We start from the raw sequence: 18,906 nt of genomic DNA, 5'->3' as shown, positions 1-18,906 counted from the left end.
GTTCAAGATTGATGATTACATCTCTGAGCATTTGATGGATACACGGGTCTGATCTGAGTCTGACTTTCTGTTCTACAAGCCAGCTGACATACTCAGGAATAGTAGAATATGAAAACTTCAGCCTAGACTTTGAAGTTGGAAAAGTGAGGAAAAGTCTGAGTGTCCGCTTAAAAACAATTTTTAAAAAAAGGTTGAATCTCATCTTTAGATTCCAAGAAGTCAGATCTTGTACTTGGCAACATTTTGTAGGGTTTTAAATATCTTTGAAAGTGTTTCTTTGTGACTTTTTTAATGAAGGTTTTTAAAAAGTAGCAAAGCTAAAACAATAATTTTGTCTCAGATGATGTCGTGTCATAGTTCCTTAAAGATCATGCTTAGGTTTTTGCCCCAAAACTATTCTAGACAGTGTGGGGGATTTGCATTTTCTTTCTTTATTTTATTTTTTATTTTAGATGGATCTACAACTCTGCTTCAAATGGTTAGAATAGGAGTCTGGCACCAGCAAAGTGCTATTAGTTGCAAACATGACATCCGGTAAATGGCTCAACTAAAGTATGTTGCTTTTCCTTTCAATATTTTCTGATTTCTTAAGAGCAGGGCTTTTAGATGCGGTTAAGTTGTTGTACAGTTTTATTAGCCTGCTGCTGCTTCATTTGTCCTTGTGAAATTTCCTAAACTATTTTTATTGATATGCTTCAAACTTTATTGAGATATTTTGTTTTTACCTAAGTGCTCTTAGGGGAGCTTTTTGTTGGTGCAGAAACTCAATTTTAACCAGGCCAAATGGTGTTTTTTTTTATGTTCTGGGGTTGTTTTCTTCTTATGAAGGCAATGGGGGGGAAAAAAACCAAGTTTTTTTGTTTTTTTGCAACAGTCTGCTTGTGAAAATGCCGTCAGACATCCAGGTATCGGACTTGAGCGAACAAACAAAACAGCAGCAGAGTTCTTTGAAAGGCTTGGAGTGGTATTGCTGAAAACCAGATAAGTCTGTATTTTTGAAAATCTAAATAATTCAAAGGTGGATCAGACACTTTTCACAGAGCTGAACAGCACATTCATTCATTCAGGTATTGTTTAGGATACATTTCTATAAGCCAGCTAGTACACTCACTCTTATATCACTTTGCTATGTAATCAAATATGAATAGACAGAATAAATAAATACATATAAAACCATATATTTATTCACACTTTTTTCCATGGTTTATGCTGCATCAGTCTGATCCTTTTCTATTTAGGTAAGTTGAGAATAAAATCATTTCTATGCCAGGAAAATAAGAGAACGTCTTTTAGATGTCTTTACTGCATTTTTCATGTTTAGATGTTGGCATACACACCCAGTACTGCTGCTTTAAGCAATTTGGGGTTAGCCAGATGATGTCGTGTCAAGTAAATATTTAATTATTTTATTTGTAATGTTTGAGTTTATTGGAAAGAATACACGTGTATCTGGTTTATCTTGGATCATACATCCCAAATGCCTGAAGGTGCCATTATCATTTCAATCAATTCATTACGATTAATCAGTTCAATCTAATTAATCTATTTATCTATTGTTAAGTGTTTGAAATTCAAATGTTTAAATCATGCCATTTATTGAAAAAGTTATTCTAAAAAACAACAAAGAAAATGTCAGACTTCTGAATTTGAGGAGTGATACAAAACATTATCTGGGTTGTGCTTCGGTGGAAGGATAATTCATCATTGCAATAAGTATTCTACATACTAGCTTCGTTTTATCCAGAAGTACAGTGCAGCGTTTACTAAAGTGAAATTTGCCCCTGAGCACACCAGCCTGACGTCCCTCGCTCATCTTTTCACTTGCGTTTGTGACCAACGCCGCGCTGCTTTGGACTAAGCTATCCTCCACAGGAGAGAGGCTTTTAGGTCACAATAGGTAATGTGATTAATCTACATTATGTTATATTAACGAAGTCACAACTGATTCATCAGTTGTGATGAATTAACTCTATGGATTCTCACGGAATCCCTGCTTAACATCAACAACTACTGTGTTGAAGTCCTTTTATGAATTCAGCATGTTGTTTCTTGCTTTCGGTCTTTTTCACATTTGCTCTCCCGACATCAACTCAACAACCAGCGAGCTGCGAGTCTCATCTGTGTTAAATACCTCAGGTCTATCCATCTTCCTCCATCTATTACTATGCCACCTGCTACCTTTCTTTCCCACCGCTTTTCATGGACGCAGCAGGGTTACACTCTTGAGCTCTAATTGCACTCCTTAATGATGCAGCAGGAGTGTATAATCTAAAGTCTTCAGTGCAAGATAAATGTGAAAATGTTACCCAACGTGTCGGCAACACCGAGTCCAGCTCAAACGATCAGATGGAGTCTTGTAATCGGACTCTCTAGCATCGTTTCCTCACATAAAGATGGTGAGGCATGTTAATGGTGTTCATCATTGAGCTGGCGTTACTTTGCAACAATCAGATATAGTCAGGATGTATACTGACATTTTCCCCATAGTGTGTAAGAAACTCTCAAAGAGCTGGAATCCAAAGGTCCTCATTTGTTGTGAGCGGTTGTAATCAGCTACTGGTAATTGCATTTGCAAAGCTATCTAATAATGGATTTATTGGTTCTGTTACAGTTCATGGCTACTTGGTTTAGGTCTCTGTTCCCACAGGGCTCAAGCTGAAATTCGTGATTAGACAGGTAATTAGAATTAGAACATGTTTAGTCCCAACTTAATTTTCATGTTATTTGCAGACCATCTTTGTCGCACAGTGAGTTATTTTCTTTTGCGGAAATTAAACAACTAGTGCCTGTTTCCATGCTGCACAGTTTTATTCATATGTCTAATTTCTTCTTATAAAGAATTGCTGAATAATTTACACATTAATCATGTGGAGCAGATTAGTTTGTGCTGAACTGATCTCTGCACAAATTTAGTTAAGCATTAAAAGTATTTTCCTTTTTCTCTTGGACATTTAAAATTAGCATGCAAGTAGAGGACATTCAGACGTGAGGTTTAGAATGTAAAAGAGAACTCTTGCTCTTATCCGTTTATCATTCATTAATTTTAGGGATGTTCTTGCTTTGGAAAATGACCTTCAGCAGTTAAACTGACATTTTGTGTGAACATAAAAATGTACTATTAGTTTAAACAAGGACGTGTTTTTGTATTTGTAATGTCCCGATACTGCTCTGTAACGATACTCTGACTTGATATTGCATTACAGTTAATGAAGTCAATCAATGTTAAATTTAATCCAAAAACAATTTAACTTTATAATCTAGTAAAATAAAATTTAATCAGTGTGCTGTCATGGGAGCTTAAGCATTAGCATTTTAGTAAATAAACCAAGCCTAACTTTATCTAAGAAAAAAACAAAAACAACTAAAAACAATCTTTTAAAATGAGCTAAAATTTATTTTTTGTATTTATGCAAGATGTTATAAATTAGACAACATGGATGTATGTTTTCTTGTACAAAATTAAAAGAAAACTCACATTGGCAGTGCTGAGAGGTATCAGGTATATAACTCAAGCAACAAAGTAAGTTCAAACAAAGGCTATGCGTCAACCGATAAACATATTGCATATTTACGTAATGGGGTAAGCCTTGTCTAAATGACAAACATTTTCTACCACAACAAAATGCCATTTTCACACTAAGAAGCAAAATGAAGTGGTACCTGATGGTTTTCAGCCTTTTCTGTCTTCCTAACAGTGTCTAACTCTGCAATTTTACATTTCATCGCTTTACTTCAAATTAATTTACCTTGCTGTATTTGGTGAATGATCATGGTTTTGTAATTTTTGTAAACACCAATGTATTCTATTGGCTCTGATGGTTTGATGGACGTTTCAATCATCTTAATTTTCCAACGGTCTCCTGAGAAACTTCCTTGTGTCGTTCACAATGTCTGGGCTCTGTGGATCGAAGCATTCAGTTTTGCAGTCTGAGTATTTTTTTTTCCATGCTTCCTTTACTTTCATTTTGGTGCAAAAACAATTATATGATGGAATGAGTATTTGTGATAAGATATAAAGGGGGAAAGAAGAAGCCAAGAAAGAAATTCTTTGAAATTTCAAATGACTGTCAAATTGTTCTAAAATGACTCATTTGGAAGGTTTACCTGAACTGTTATCAACTAAAAACTTCTGTGCTTCACTTTTTCCTTTTCTTTTTTTTTTGGCATGTCAGCAAATGTCAGATCCTGTACTTCAGTTGACTAGAGGTTTTGGATTGCAACTGCATACTTTCAAAGGTATATTCTCATCACAAAGGACATTTTTTAGGTGGATTTTTTTTTTTTTTTTTTTTTTTTTTTACTTTGATGTGCTGTACTGATTTTTAGACCTCTGGACTGTGCTCTGGATCTGACTTTTGTTGAAGAGCAACTTTAGACATCATATTATTCATGGCTTTTTTTGTATTGATAAAATATGATTGTTTCAACGCAATTTCTACTTGGTCTCCAAATGTTTCTTGACCCTTAAAACAATGGCCAGTACATAGCTAGAAAAGACGTATGTACTCTGCTACTCATCAGTTTACATACAAGGAGTGTTGTTTTACAAACCTATCAAACGTACTTTAACTGATTGTAAAAGTAAGTTTTATCTTTGAGAATGTGTGATGCATTGAGGCTCGGCTTTATGTAGTTTCTTTGAAAAGGGATTCATGTGAATCAGGGCCTTTCAGTGTCACTCACTGTGAAAATGAGCATTTTTCATTTGATCTCTATTGAGCTGCTTTTCTATAGCCATTAACAAGCTAATGCTTGTGTATTTATTTATGCGTACAATTAAAAAATCTGTAATTTTGTGTTTTCGTACTTGCCTTGAAAGCAAAGTCTAAAAGCATGTGAATATAAAAAGGTCTTCGAGAACTCCCAGTTGACTTGGCAGGAGTGCAGTGCCAGATGGCGAATGGCGTTTTGCCATATAGAGAGTACAGACATTTTGATGCCAGGCAGGAGGGTCATTCTTATGGTCATGCTAAATGCAAATATCTCCCTGTAACATGCTGATCTATGCAAAGATGTACAGCTTCCAGGAGATGGTGCATAAAGATGTAGCAAAACCATAATAAAGGTGGAACTGAGGAATCATTAAGTCTACAGTTTACCAAAAGTTAGACTGAGTTCAAGTTATTTGTAACCTGAAATATTCTACATATAAACCAAATAAGCTCAAAACAAATGGTCATTTAATTTCTCAGTTATGAAGGTTGACTTTTGTAGTCCAGTGAAATGAGAAGCAAAAGACAGATGATGTTTGGCCTAAAAATGGCTCAAGGCAACTAACAGCGACTTTACATTGGAGCACTCTTATGGCAGCTCACTTATTTAGTGTGTAGGTTAATTGAGAAAATGCAGCTCTGTTTGCATGACTGAGCCAAATCATTTTTTGAACATAAGCATGCTTCAGAGACATGGTATTTACCTCACCTCCCACACTGCTTTCAAAGTTATAAAATGATTGTGTGAGAGCTCTCATTTGCATTAAGCCTGTGCTTTTAAAACATGGAGGAGAGCAGATGAGAGTTGGGTTTTTCCTCAGTTTTAACCATAATGTAGTTAAGAGCATTTGCCTTGAAAACGTCAGTTAAAAAGTTTTTTCCAAATGATGTTTTTCTCCTACAGTTTTAGTTTCCAATTGCTTATATCACCTCTTCTATTCGTCAGCAGTGAACTGAGAAATTGGCTAGTAGCCGGTTTGGACAGTTTTTTTGTTTTTTTTTAACCTGCTGGGCCAGTCAGAAACTCAAAAATCCACTCCCTGTTTTTGACTATTGCTGCCATATTGCTGTAACACTTTTTAGTGTGCACTCTTGTCATTGAGGAAAGTACACTATAGGGCAGCTCACAATGGCAGAAAATGTGGGCTTATTTTCTAATGAACAGCCTACACCAGCATGGTCTGGTGGCCTGCCAATGCTTCAAGGTAAGATGTCCAGTTATTGGCACCTTGCATTTCATCATGAACCTCTAGTTTAATACCTTTAAGAAATGCAGTGGAGACTTCATAATGAGGTAACTTTTAGAAATACACATTTTGCTTAAGATTGGCAGCAATAGTGAGTCATTTATCATTAATGATAAAAATATGTTTGTGGTAGAATGGGAGTTGCACCGAAAGAAAAAGTCAGAACTCAAGTGTCTGAAGGCATCAGGGAGAACCCTTCAGTGACTAGAGTACTTACCGAAGTGTTCTGGCAGGCGCAGCTTGTCATTAACACACCGGCCAGCGGAGTCCAGGACCAGTCCAGACTCCAAAATGCTGGGAACAATGTCCAGTAATCTGTTCTGTTTCTGCAGAAACACAAAACACCTCACTGGTGCCAACTGATGTGTATCTGTTACCTTGATGTTACGTGTCAATGCACAAATTCAGAGGAATCATTTGAGAAGCTTTTTAAAAAGCTATCATCTATGACACATCAAGATATGTCTACAGTTAATTCAGGCTGGAAGGGAGAAGATTTTCAGCAGATAACAGGAAGGCTAAATGAAGTACAACAAACCTTCTCTTTTATGTCACTTTGTGTCAATCTTGTTTAGAAAGGTTTTCAGAATGTTGAGGTCAATAATCTTAATTTTTAAGAGAATTAAAACAGAGAGTAGAGTTTTAGTAATGCTAACCATTCTTACCACTAGGAGTGTTTTCAAACTTGATGATCCAGTAGTCTCAGTTATGGAACTGACCAAAATTGGGGACCAAAATAGCCATATTTGTTACTTTTTCAGCTGGTTTCCTTTCACACTACTCTGAGAATCGAATCAAACCCTTTGAGCAAGTGGTTTACTCTCTTGCATGTGTGTGCACCCAAAACCTCTGAAGAAGACATTGAGGTCAATTTCCTTATTCACAAACTGTAAACAAGAATGGAGTGGCCAAAGGGAAAAGAGAAATCTTACAACTGCTCACTAACTTCTTACTAACACTAGACTCTCACATTTGTTTTGGTTGTATTTACCCATTTAACAAAAGCTTAATTCACACTATACCTCTAAACATAACCCCTAACCCTTAAACAAGTGGCGTTCATCGCATTAGGACTGAGCTTTGGTCCCCATAAGACCCATCGGTCTTCAGAAGGTTAGTAGATATGCCAGAGAAGGTCCCAAATAGAAAAGCTAAGCAAGTACACAGACAGAGTGTGAGGTTGCCTCTGTTCACTACATAAATACTTAATGACTACTACCTGGAAGATCTAGAAAAAAAAACCCATTTTGAATTTATCTAAGAAAATAATGAATTAGCTGTTCTTATCATTAGGTTAAAACTTTAAATCAGAAATGAGCCACAGATTTCTGATCTGTACATCTTTAGTATCCATGTCTTCCTTATTATTTTGTAGCTTTTCATACATCCTCAAAAATGTCCTTTTCTCCATCCCTTATCCTTTACCTTGCCCCGGGTTTCAATTCAAAGTTAGATAGTAGATCTCGACAACCCTCATTAATTGTGTATGAAAACATTAATCCTCCAAGCACTCGGATGGCTCGCACCAGTTGGAGGACAGATGACTTGATACCAGTTAAAGTGACAGTGAAGTGCGTCTCTGCTAAGACCAGTCCAGTTGACCTTGTCTTTTTATTCCCTTTTCTCCCCGGCCCGCCCTCTTCTCCCCAGAGGACGGCTGTCAGTTGCTCTTTCTTTCTGAGCTGCAAATAAGAAAGGAAAGCCTCTTTAATGTGCCAGCCTGTAACAACAGCGAGCTGTCAAGCCGATAACCCACTCTTTGTCTCCACGAGGACAATTGGAATACATATTTTGTAAGGGCTTTTGTCAGGTTTTCAACATTTCATAATGAGAACTCTGTCCTTTTAGCTTCTATTCATTTTGAAAACCAAAACATTTAAGCCAAACTAGATCTTTTAAAAATAGCCCTATTTTAAACAGTAGCAGTTTTCCTAATCTAGGTCACAATACAGAATACAAACTAGCAAATAATTATAAGATTAATGCAGGGAATGATGGGAATTTGTTCCAATAGACAGAATCAAATCCTCTGAGTCGAGAGAGAAAGAGAGTCGACTTTCATTGAAATAGATTGGCTGGTGAAGCTTGGATCTTGTAGGCTAATTAGAAACATAGAGACACGAGTTTATTAGGAGAAGTAGAGAATAGACTGAGGCTACACTGAATACACATTAGAGATCACTTACTTTTATGCATAACCTTTTTTGCATCTGACATCTCTAGTACACTACAACAGGCTCTAATTGGATCGTCTCTCATGGTTAGAGGAGACGGGGGCACGAGGCTTCACCTACATGGGCCACAGTTCGATTTCAGCACGAGGAGCTAATAATCATACATTCTGCTGAAGAAATGCTGCCTTTTTTTCATTCAGCGCTTTTTAAACTAGTTTGTCAAGATTATCCTTCTGCTGCAAGGTTGATCTGGACTAAAGGGAATCCATAAAGATGATGAAAGATTAATTTTAAGCTGAAATATTCACTGTAATTGTTCCCCTCACCTCTGAAAATGCCCTAGACAGTTTGGTTTAAACTGAATTTTATTTGCATTTATGAGCTGCAGCTTTTCAAAAGAGCTGTTATACACAAATCATGCATTAATGAAGAAAGTTAATACAAAGCCTGTTTGCAGCTGTCAACTTGGTTTTTTAAAATCAGCTGAGCTAATGGCCCTACAGGGAAAGTGGAGGATTTAAGACTGTAACACCCAGCTGTGCCCGCACAGTGTTCTAAGGTCACCCACCAAGCTTCCAATTTACCAGTGACTAAAAGTTAATCTTAAATGTTATGTTTAATTAGTTACTGTTTTTGAACAAATACAGAGCAGAAGTATTTTTTTCCTGTCTGAATCAGTGAGACTCTGTGGGAAATTAACACTTTAGATCTGCTGTTCTGCTACACTGAGTCTTAAGAGAATTAGAAACTAACAGAAGATTTTCCACAACACTGAATTTGTGAAGAAGGGACGTGGTACTGTGCATTTGAGCCTTTTAAAAGGTCTCATTGCTAAAATAAATTGTTGCGCACTACAGACATATTGTAAGTGCATTAAGGTTATTAGAAACAATGGCCTTCTTTCAACACATCGGAACCTCCTAACAGTTGTAAACAAACTGGGTTTTTTTTTGCATTTTATAAGTCATTATAAAAATAATCTGCTGGTGTGAACTTGTTATGTTCAACTGAGAGCTTGAGTTTTAAGACCAGAGCTGCTGCCTTTGGAAGAAACAAAATTGCAGAACTTGCAAAAGGCTACCAAACTGCTCGTTTGCTGTTTTTTTTTTCTTCCTCCTCCTCGTAAAAGCAGTATAGTTATCGACTGCTTGAGCAACCTCAATTAAAAATGCCACAATTTCACTTCAGCACAGAATTTACATAAAAATGTGAAACCTACTATATAATCCATATTGCTTTAAAACCGATAAGCAAAAATAATTAATTATCCTAGAATAGATTTTATCCATCTTCCCCTCTCATTAAATAATTTTTACATTTTGATTTATTTGTTTAGGAATAAAGTGTAGAGCATATCATAATATATCATGTATATACAGTAAATTAATCAGTAAGGTTGCCAAATCTTCAGATTCCTTTTACCTGCATCTCCATACAATCAGTTCAGCCATAGCGTAGAGCGGAAACACAATCTGTGTTTCTACTGATCACTTTGAGTGCATCACAGTGAAACCGATAAGCACTTTGAAATTGTCATGCGTTCTGCCGCAACTATTATAAAATTGTGTCATAAAGTTGACGTCTTTCCCATTATAACTAAACTGGATGCCTATTTCTAAATGTGCCACTTACATTTTGAATTTGAACTTCAACCAGAGAACAAAATTGATTCTACTTGTCTTACCACATCCAGTCCATATGTGCGATATGGAGGCGTGTGCACTTCTCTTCAACTGGAAACCCAAATTGAATGCCATATGCAAAGAGCCTGATTGTTGCACCTGGTTTTATTCCCTGCACTACACATCAGCGACCACTGCCTCTAACAAGCTGTGATATGTTGATGTGTTACAACTTTGTAAGATAGGAAAGTCGAAAAACTATGCATGGGTTTGACAGTTGCTTTGTAATTTCTATGGTGAACTGTGAAACATAATACAGTGCTCTTAGTCATGTTGTGAGACCTTGTCTTGTGAATCCTCTCACCGCCTCTTGAACGCAACCTCCATGTTTTTTGTCGCTCTAATCTCTGTGTGTGTGTCTGCCATCAGGTCTACCCAGGGCTCATGGTGACCGCCGGCCTTATCCACTACATCCTCAACCTACTTCACCTCACGGTGCACATCCGGGATGTGTGTGTGTTCCTGGCGCCGGTGTTCAGCGGCCTGACGGCCATCTCCACCTTCCTGCTGACGCGAGAGCTGTGGAACCAGGGCGCAGGGCTGCTGGCAGCCTGCTTCATCGCCATCGTCCCGGGCTACATCTCCCGCTCTGTGGCGGGCTCCTTCGACAACGAAGGCATCGCCATCTTTGCACTGCAGTTCACCTACTACCTTTGGGTATGTAGACTGAAAGCTCAATCTAAATAGAGAAAAAGTGACATTTTTCTATACATGTTTATGTGATAGTTTTGTCATGTTTTCTGCCGTTGCTCATCTGTCTGAAGTCGTAGTTTCCTTTTTTCTAAGAGACGAGGTTTATCTAGCCAAGAAAGTAGGGCCCTACTTTCAAATCTTGCTTGCCTCACATCTTGAATTATTTATCCGTAGCCTTGAAAAGAAAGCTGGCGATCTTTGCAGGCCATGTGGTTCACAGAATCCAAACTGGACAAGAAAAACCTTCACAATGCGATGACCTTTTGGAGTACAATCAAGCCTGGTTATGGTGGAATTAGGCCACTGTTTCCAATTAACTTCCTTTTTTTTTTTCTTTAATCCACAAGGTTCACCGACACCAACAAAACATGACATCTCGCTCACCTGTTTCTTCCTTGTAATTTTTTAAATCCTTGGTTATTAAAATATTACTCATTGTTTTATGAAAAAAGTATTTCCACAGACAAGATTTTTATTTTTTGTCCTCCAGCTAAAATATAACTCGGTTGTTTACAAAAGCCGCACCAAAACACCACACTGCAGCTTTTCAAGATGAAAGATGCTTAAAAAACAGTTTTCAAAGAGTTTGTTCGCTCATTCAGTTGCATCAGCAGCTGCCTCAAAGCCCTGCAGATATCTTCATATGAAAGCATCATACATGCATGCGTGAAATTGCTATGCAAACAGTTTGATCAGGAGGCCTCTCTTCCTTGATATTGAACTTGACCTTGTCAACTGTTAATGGATGTTTTTATTCATTCTGCATCCCTTCAGTTTTCTAATGTTTTTTATTCATCAATTTTGAATTCTGCTGAACAAACTCTAATCTGCTCTATCTATAAAAAACATTCTGCTCTTAATATGAAAAATGTGACTTATTTGCAATATTAAAAGGATAAAAGAGCTGTATATAAGATAAAATAATGCTTTAATGTTGCCATATAAACTAGGCTTTTAAACTTGTAACTAGTACAGATTTGACTAAAACCTTCTAGTGTTTATACTTTTAGTCCAGTTCTAAAAGCTTATAGTCGATCCTGCTGCTGTTGAACCCGAGATGAACGCTGGAGAATTAAAGTTTTCTACGGCTTATCCTAAAATCATGTTGAACATATTTATGAAATAATATTCTTTTTCCCCATTCAGTCTCTGAAAATTATTCCGTTAACAAATCTCTTACATGCCGACAGTGTTATAATACGGACGTGTCAAAATACTGTCATCCAATTACCAGCCCTGCACACTGTTGCTGTGTGAGACCAAAGGAAAATCAAGACATTTTAGCCAAATACCAATTTATTTTTGTAGATTTATTAATAATAAGCCAGCTCTGTGCCACTAAAAATTCAGAAAGTTAAAAGTACTTGTACAGTATTATTTTAAAAGTTTGGGTATCTATGAAATTAAACTCTATGCTTTTCCAAATCTGTGAAAAAATGAGAGAAGAAAATATGTTTTGATTTCCAAACATTTCATTATCTGAAAGATCATATTTTGAACGCCAGTGTCAAACTACTATCAGTGTCATTGACTTTCTTTAATCTAGTGCTACTACTCACAGACAACCCCACAATTATTCCCAAAGCATAATAATTGTAAATGTTTTCAACTTAAATGTCTCCAACGTTGTAAAACAGGGTCAGAAAAATCCCAAAATTTGAATCTGAGAAAGTACTGAAACATGAAATGGAGTATACCATATTCAGGAAACCTGAATATATTCTTTTGACATTTACACCTTGTGACTGTAAACCTAATCATGGCTGATGTTTTCTTTAAACGTCAATCCTCAACCACTTCCTTTACAAGGAAAGTTCTCTACAAAGGCCAATGCATCTTGTCAAGCAGGGGAAATAGTGGAGATATTTAAAATCTGAACTAAGTTGAAAACATGCATGGCCTAAAATGAGATCTTGGCTTGATGCAGCAACAAGAACTACGAGTATGTGAGAATCTTTTCAGACTGTTCTTTGTATTGGGTTTAAGTCTGTAAGTAATCAAGTCAGATTTTGTTTTCATGTGATGAAATGTTTTATATAAATCCCATATTTGTCGTTTAGATATCTAAATGTATCCAGATGCTAATTTTCTTTATGCATCTCTTAAACTGAATTGCTTTGGCCTCCAGCGTTGGAAAAGCCTGATTAGTAGCTGCAGTCCTGATTATTCCCATTCAAGCTGAGTTGAGTTAACAAAATGAAAAAGAGCTTTTGTTAAATATGCCAGAGGCGAGTTTCAATTTTTAATAGAAGATCAGAGGCTATTTGTCCAATTTTATTTTACCTTTTAAGCGTCAATATTAATCTGTGTTAGTGTGAAAACACGCGGCACAGTGGAGGCTTTCATCCAGGTGGAGGGTCTTATTCACTCGTATTGCAGTATGAACACCAATCAGATCAGACAGAAGCTGTATTCATGGTTCCAATGCAATCTGGAAGTCTGTAATTCTACTCCTCGATTTTCTGTATTCTTTCCTTTCTTCTTTCTTTCTAACTCCTTCATGTCCACTGTTCTTTCTTTCCTCTTGTTCTCGGGGCCTTACTTGCTTCCCTTTGTGTGTACTTTCTTTTTTTCCCTTCCTTATGTCTTTGCTTCTTTCCTTTGTCATTCCATATTTTTGTTTTTGTCCTCCATTCCTTTCTCCTTTGTGTCCAGTTTCAGTTTCCTCCTGTTCCATATTAAATGCCTTCCCACTAAAGTAATAGTTGGCGGAAATCGAAAGTGAACTTTTGTATTAACATTTTAAAATAAACCCAAAGAACCGAGAATTTGGAAAAGTCCGGAAGGCTTCCATAAGATGTGTAGAAACTGGTCTTGTCCCTTTAAGTACACCACTGCATGTGCTTTCAAGGTTGTGCCTCGTTACTTTTTGAAACAACTTTGTGGCTTGTTTTTTTTTTTGTTTTTTTTTACTTTGTGTCATATCTGATGCTGAGCTACAGTTTGTCATCCAGCTCTTGTTTCTAAGTTTCCATCTCCCTGATAAAAGCCGCTGTGTTTGGGCTCTGACTCAGCAGTGTAACCACATCGATAGTTCCGCTCTTTTAAACCCAGATCCTCTTGCAGTCTACTCTGCACATGTTTTGTCAAATACGATTATAAAGTATATGATGTTCTCTGTTAGCTCTTATACGTGGATGTGAAACAGGAAGTTGGTCAGACAATCGGTGCAGGTGGATCTTGTCCTCCATCCTAGTAACGTTTTCAAATTCAGCTTTTGCAGGTTAAAAGCTCAAAAATATGAATCAGATCAACTCTGTTGTATTATCTGCTGAAAGTTTTCTCTTTACTAGTATTGCACCTCTGTCGTGAGAATATTAATTTACAGGTAATATTGACTTACAGTTTACAGATTGTACATAACACAATATCACCGAGCTGTAATGGGGTAAAACAGGATTGCAGAAGTGTGAGAAAGCAAATGCAGAAGTAGCACAGCCTACAGGTGCTAAGCGAGCCGGGCCTCATTGAGGTGGGAAATGTTCAGTAGGATAAGAGGACATCCAACATTTTTTGTATTTAAAAGTAAGAAGTGTGGCTGTTTGAGGATGGTTTTACAGAGATCAGTCAGTTAGCAACTAAAGCTGAAATGCCAGAGATGTGTGAATGTGCTGGTGTCACTGGTGTTAAGCCACAGCTCTTTGGTTCTGCAATCCCATCTGCATGCTGTGAAAGCAAACAGCACCTTGATAAATGTATTTTGTGGTTTATTTGCTCAAAAGAAGCAACATTGAACAACCTTTTGCTGACTTTAAGAAATCAATAGAAGCTAAAAAGACCACTGCTTTTGTTAAATATTAATTAAAATCTGAGCATTTCTTTGAATTTCTCTTTGATCTCTTGTAAAAAGCAGTAACATATTTGATAAATATATTAACAAATATATATCTAATTTATATTAACAAATTATAAATTCTATAAATTATCTTGGCCGTCTGTCTTCTTACAGATGGCCAAGAAGAGCTGGCCGTCTGTATTTATTTTTTCATTAGGGTAAACGTTGGATATGTCTAATCTAAAAATCTATAAATTACAATAAGACTATGCAGCTTTCACATTCGCCTTAGAAGATGATGCATTTTATTCAAATCAAACTTCTATAAAGAGCCTGATAGATGGTTTTTTTTTAAGAAAATGCTAAGTGGTTTTAAATTATTGGGAAGAAAAACTTGTGCAGAGTAAGAACCGCAGTGTAAACATTGATTCTTCCAGCTGAACAAACAGTTAATAGACAGTCTCCTCTTAGTTCTAGTATTTATTTCTCCATGGTGTGCCGAGTTTATTCAACAAACACCTGGTTGGGTGAAGCTTGGCCCATGTTGGCCCAGTCTGATTGACATTAAGCACAGTGTCCTTAATGAGAAACTCACCATCTTTCTCTACAGCTGCTGGAAGGGAGCCAAACCTTTGAAAAGCATCTTCGCTGCAGTGGTGACTTCAAAAAAACCAAAAAGAAGACGTCAACATTTGGGAAATCATTCCAGGTTGAAGGACAAGGGATATAAATGCTTCGTGCTTCCATACAAAGGACTTTATTGTTCCGCTGTTGTCCTACTTAAACTGACACAGACGGCCTATTCTGAATTTAAAAAGCTTTCAGAGACACAAAATGTTACTGACACGAGTGTTAAAATGGAAAGGAGCATGCATTTAAAAACAAAGAAAAGGAAAGCAATGCATCAAATGGTTGACAGAAAGCTGGCAGCTTACTTGCAACGATAAAATGGAAAAAATACACAGCTATGCAAAAGCAGTCATAGCCCTTGAACTTGTTCACATTTTGCCATGTGTATTATATCAGCGTATGAATGAGTGTGCTATTGGGTGATTTTAACTAAAGTGCCTTGAGTGGTCAGTGCTACTAGAAAAATGCAATGTTTATTAATTAGGTGACATCTGAAGTCAACTTGTTGTACTGCTTTTTATAAGGGATCAAAGAAAAATTCAAAGAAATGCTCAGATTTTAATTAAAATATTTTGAAAACCATGTTTTTTTTCCAGCCACTTCTCTAGTATGAACTACTTTGTGTTGGTAGTGCATAATTAGGTAGAAGAAATTCAAGAGGTTTAAACAATTTTGCATGGCTCTGTATGTATACGAGCTATTTGTCTTGAAAACTGAGATTGAAAAGGAAAGGTAAGGAAATGGAGAAAACAGAACAGAGTTTAGTTGAGATGAATGGAGCCGCGCAGACTGCAGAGTCGGCAGAAAACTCAGCATAGGGCTGCAGTTGATTGAATTTTGGAAGAGGTTAGCTGCAGCTTTGTTCCGACTCTTTAAACTGCTTTGCGACAGAATCCATCTATTGTCTTATAAAGTGGAGTTGTGCTTTTAGTATTTTCTCAAAATCGCTGGAAACTCTTTCAAATAATAGAAAGTGTCAGGAAGTTATGGTACTGTTCTGCCTTCACTAACCTTCAGCGACGCCTATAAAACATCTGCCATGACCGTTTCTCCCCTCATCACGTGTGTCTATGAGGTTGTAGAGGACACGTGTTCGTTTGGCTTCATCATAATGGCCTCTTGTCGTCTGGCGTGGTGGGACAATATATCTCGAAGCGAGGCAGGTGTTCCACACGGCAGCCATTGCCGCCTCTTAAGGCGGCATGTCATGAGCAGGGCAGCACCATCGAGAAGAATCTCGCTGCACTCATCATACGCCCATTCACATCTTCCCTTCAATTTAGCGAGGGCCCTGAAAAACAATCATCCTGGCCATGCCCCACTGCTTCCCATTATCAGTCTCATTTACCCACATTTGTTTTGTGGTTTTCTTGTCCTTCTCTCATCCTTCTCCAAGATTGTCTTGCGTTAATTGCCTTTGTCGTCCTTTGTCTCTGTCTTTATCGAGCGGCGTCTCCTTCTCCTCTTCCTGGTTATTCCTTGCTTACCTTCTTTTCCTGTATCATCCTATTGCTTGTTAATTTCTTCCACTTTATCCTCTTAGCATTTCATGAACAGCGTTGTTCTCTCCGGTCTCAACCCAATCTTCATTATCCAACTCTTTCATTTTAACCACTAAAAATCCCATTCAACTCTTTTCTCTTGATCTCTGTGTTTACCCCCCCAAACACACACACACATTCTCCCATAATCTATAATTGAATCCACTCACACAGAGGAGAGTTGCTCCATTTGTCTGCATAAGAACAACAGTCGCCCAGCACACAGTTGCACAGTGTCCCTCCGTTTCTTTAACCCTGCACACCATGACTGTATTGTTGGACCAGTAATTCCGCTCTTTCTCTTGGTTCATATTTAATTAGCTGGTCTGGTACCACACTGAGAGACTTGTGTGGCTAAACAAAGGCAGCAGCCCTGAGGGGTTTGGGGGGGTTGGCCACAAGTTGAACACCAGGCTGGATGCGGCTCAGCTTCACTAGTTTGGATGATGTCAAAGAAAAGCTGCAGATTGTTCAGTGGCTCTTGTTGTCCTCTGTGGTTATTGATGTCACTCTTGAAGTGTTCCTGTGAAATCTGGAGACGTCTGGATAATCTTTACAGATCTGGATAAAGCCTATTTAAAAGCTACTCAACTCTAACTCCTTCTTTTTGGTTCTATATTAAAAAACTTTTAAAATTACAATTGTATGTATATTATTAGAAATGTCTTTAAAAAAGACTGAAAAGAAATGAGAACATCTGATTTTTAGGTCCAGGAAAATAGTTTTCACATGAAAAATGTGTAGCATCTCTGCTTTTAAAAGCAGTGAGTACTTCAAATAGAAATATTTATAGGGAAAGTTTAGCTGTCTTCAGCAGTTTTGTCTACTAAACTGATTAGCACTAGTTTTGGTTACACCTTAGCTTCTGTTTTTATTTTCTTTCTTCCATGGTTTTCAAAATGTATATCTCCTATCTATTCTTCACTGAGTCCCTTCAGCCAACCACTATTTTGTCCTTCTCCACTGACTACTGGCGAAATATTCTGGCCCCTACTGATAATTTGAAGTATCACCCTGATTTAAAGACCAGCTGTTATGAAATTTTATAGGATAGGTCAGGGGGTGAATAAATTTATCAAGAAACTCTTTTAACTGCTTATTTTAATCACATAATATACCTTAATATGCATTAATATGTGGAAACCAACAGTGGAAACCAACTTGGCCCTACAGCAGAGGGTAACATCCATGGTATTCCAATCTCCAGTCAATCAACATAAAGAAAAATAAACTGCAAGTTTTGGCCAGTTTTATTGTGCCTTGGAGGTTCAGTTTCCTAAGCTGCATTTTGTTTTACATACATTAGATAAGTTCTACAAAAAACATACTAATTATTCTGCAAATAATTTGGAATTACGTTGAACTTTGTTCTCCTTCAAAGTGGAGATTAAGATGTTACTTGATCACAACATATCAGTCATTCATGTTAGATGTCGTTTATGTTTTACCTTTAAAACCTGATTGTTTTGTTTGTGTGGGTGAAGATATCAGGATCTCACTCTAGATTTTGTGCAAGAACCTGCTAATTTATTGTTCAAATCAGACCTGCATTCTTTGTAATGGGCAGTGTTCCCTAGTAAAGCGTTCCCTCCACAATGGGACCAAATTAGATTGATGGGAGTTACTGTGAGACAGGAAAAAACTGGCTTGACTGAATTTATTTTGTGTGTGTTAGTGTGAAAACGGAAAGCTTGAACATGAAGTAGGGCAGGGGATTTAACAGTCACAGTCTGACAGCAGAATATGCCCAAAGGTAAACAGGGGGTGGTGGGACAGATTTTAAACAGCCTGAATTGGTTATCAGTCGGTTCTGAAAACACACATCACTCATGGTCGCGGTTCTGAAGTGACCTAAATACAGTTCTTCCTACACCGTGGCACAGAGACCCGTTCAGTGTTTTATTCACACACACATTTGGTTTTTACCAGGAGGAAAGAGAATATATTCTATAATAAATTACTACTAAAATCTGGAATCAATGGATGATATTAAATATATCATTAAAGATGCATTGATAAAAAGATAAATGGATACATACCCTGATTAATTCACAGACACAATAGATTGTGTCTGTGAATTAATTACCAATTAATAATTGCCAAATTACAATATAGATGAAAAAATGTTTAACTAGAACTGTCAAATTCACCAAATTATGGGGAATGTAGAAGTTAAATGGAAGAAAAAAAAGAATCCTGACGGGATTTAAATTGTTCAGTGAATTTTTTTCCACCATTTATGTCAGTCTTCCAAGGAGAGAAAAAACCTTTCACCTAACCGGGGCTTTAACTGTGTCGTCATGTCAACCCACATAAAGCTACGTAGCTCTGAAATCTTCTGATTTCCTCCTACAAACAACTTCCTTGTTGGCAAGAAATCAGACTACTGTCTTCTGCCCTGTTCCTTTCGGTGTCGGGATATTCTGACCTGCTCCAGCTATATAAAGCATCG

At 37.2% G+C, this 18,906-nt stretch overlaps 1 protein-coding gene across 1 annotated transcript in view; it reads left to right on the top strand.

The window, feature by feature from the left end:
- The window catches only part of LOC116730790 (dolichyl-diphosphooligosaccharide--protein glycosyltransferase subunit STT3B), a 102,312-nt gene that overhangs the window by 42,488 nt on the left and 40,918 nt on the right, over positions 1 to 18,906 (top strand). The window contains exon 3 of the mRNA XM_032580278.1: positions 10,185 to 10,472. Within this exon, the coding sequence (XP_032436169.1) occupies positions 10,185 to 10,472 (288 nt within the window). The remainder of the gene's footprint in view (positions 1 to 10,184; positions 10,473 to 18,906) is intronic.

The sequence above is a fragment of the Xiphophorus hellerii genome, chromosome 13 (genome assembly GCF_003331165.1).
Source record: "Xiphophorus hellerii strain 12219 chromosome 13, Xiphophorus_hellerii-4.1, whole genome shotgun sequence".
Lineage (NCBI taxonomy): Eukaryota > Metazoa > Chordata > Actinopteri > Cyprinodontiformes > Poeciliidae > Xiphophorus > Xiphophorus hellerii.
Note: the sequence above shows the minus strand (reverse complement) of the source record. Positions and strands in the feature narration are given on the sequence as shown.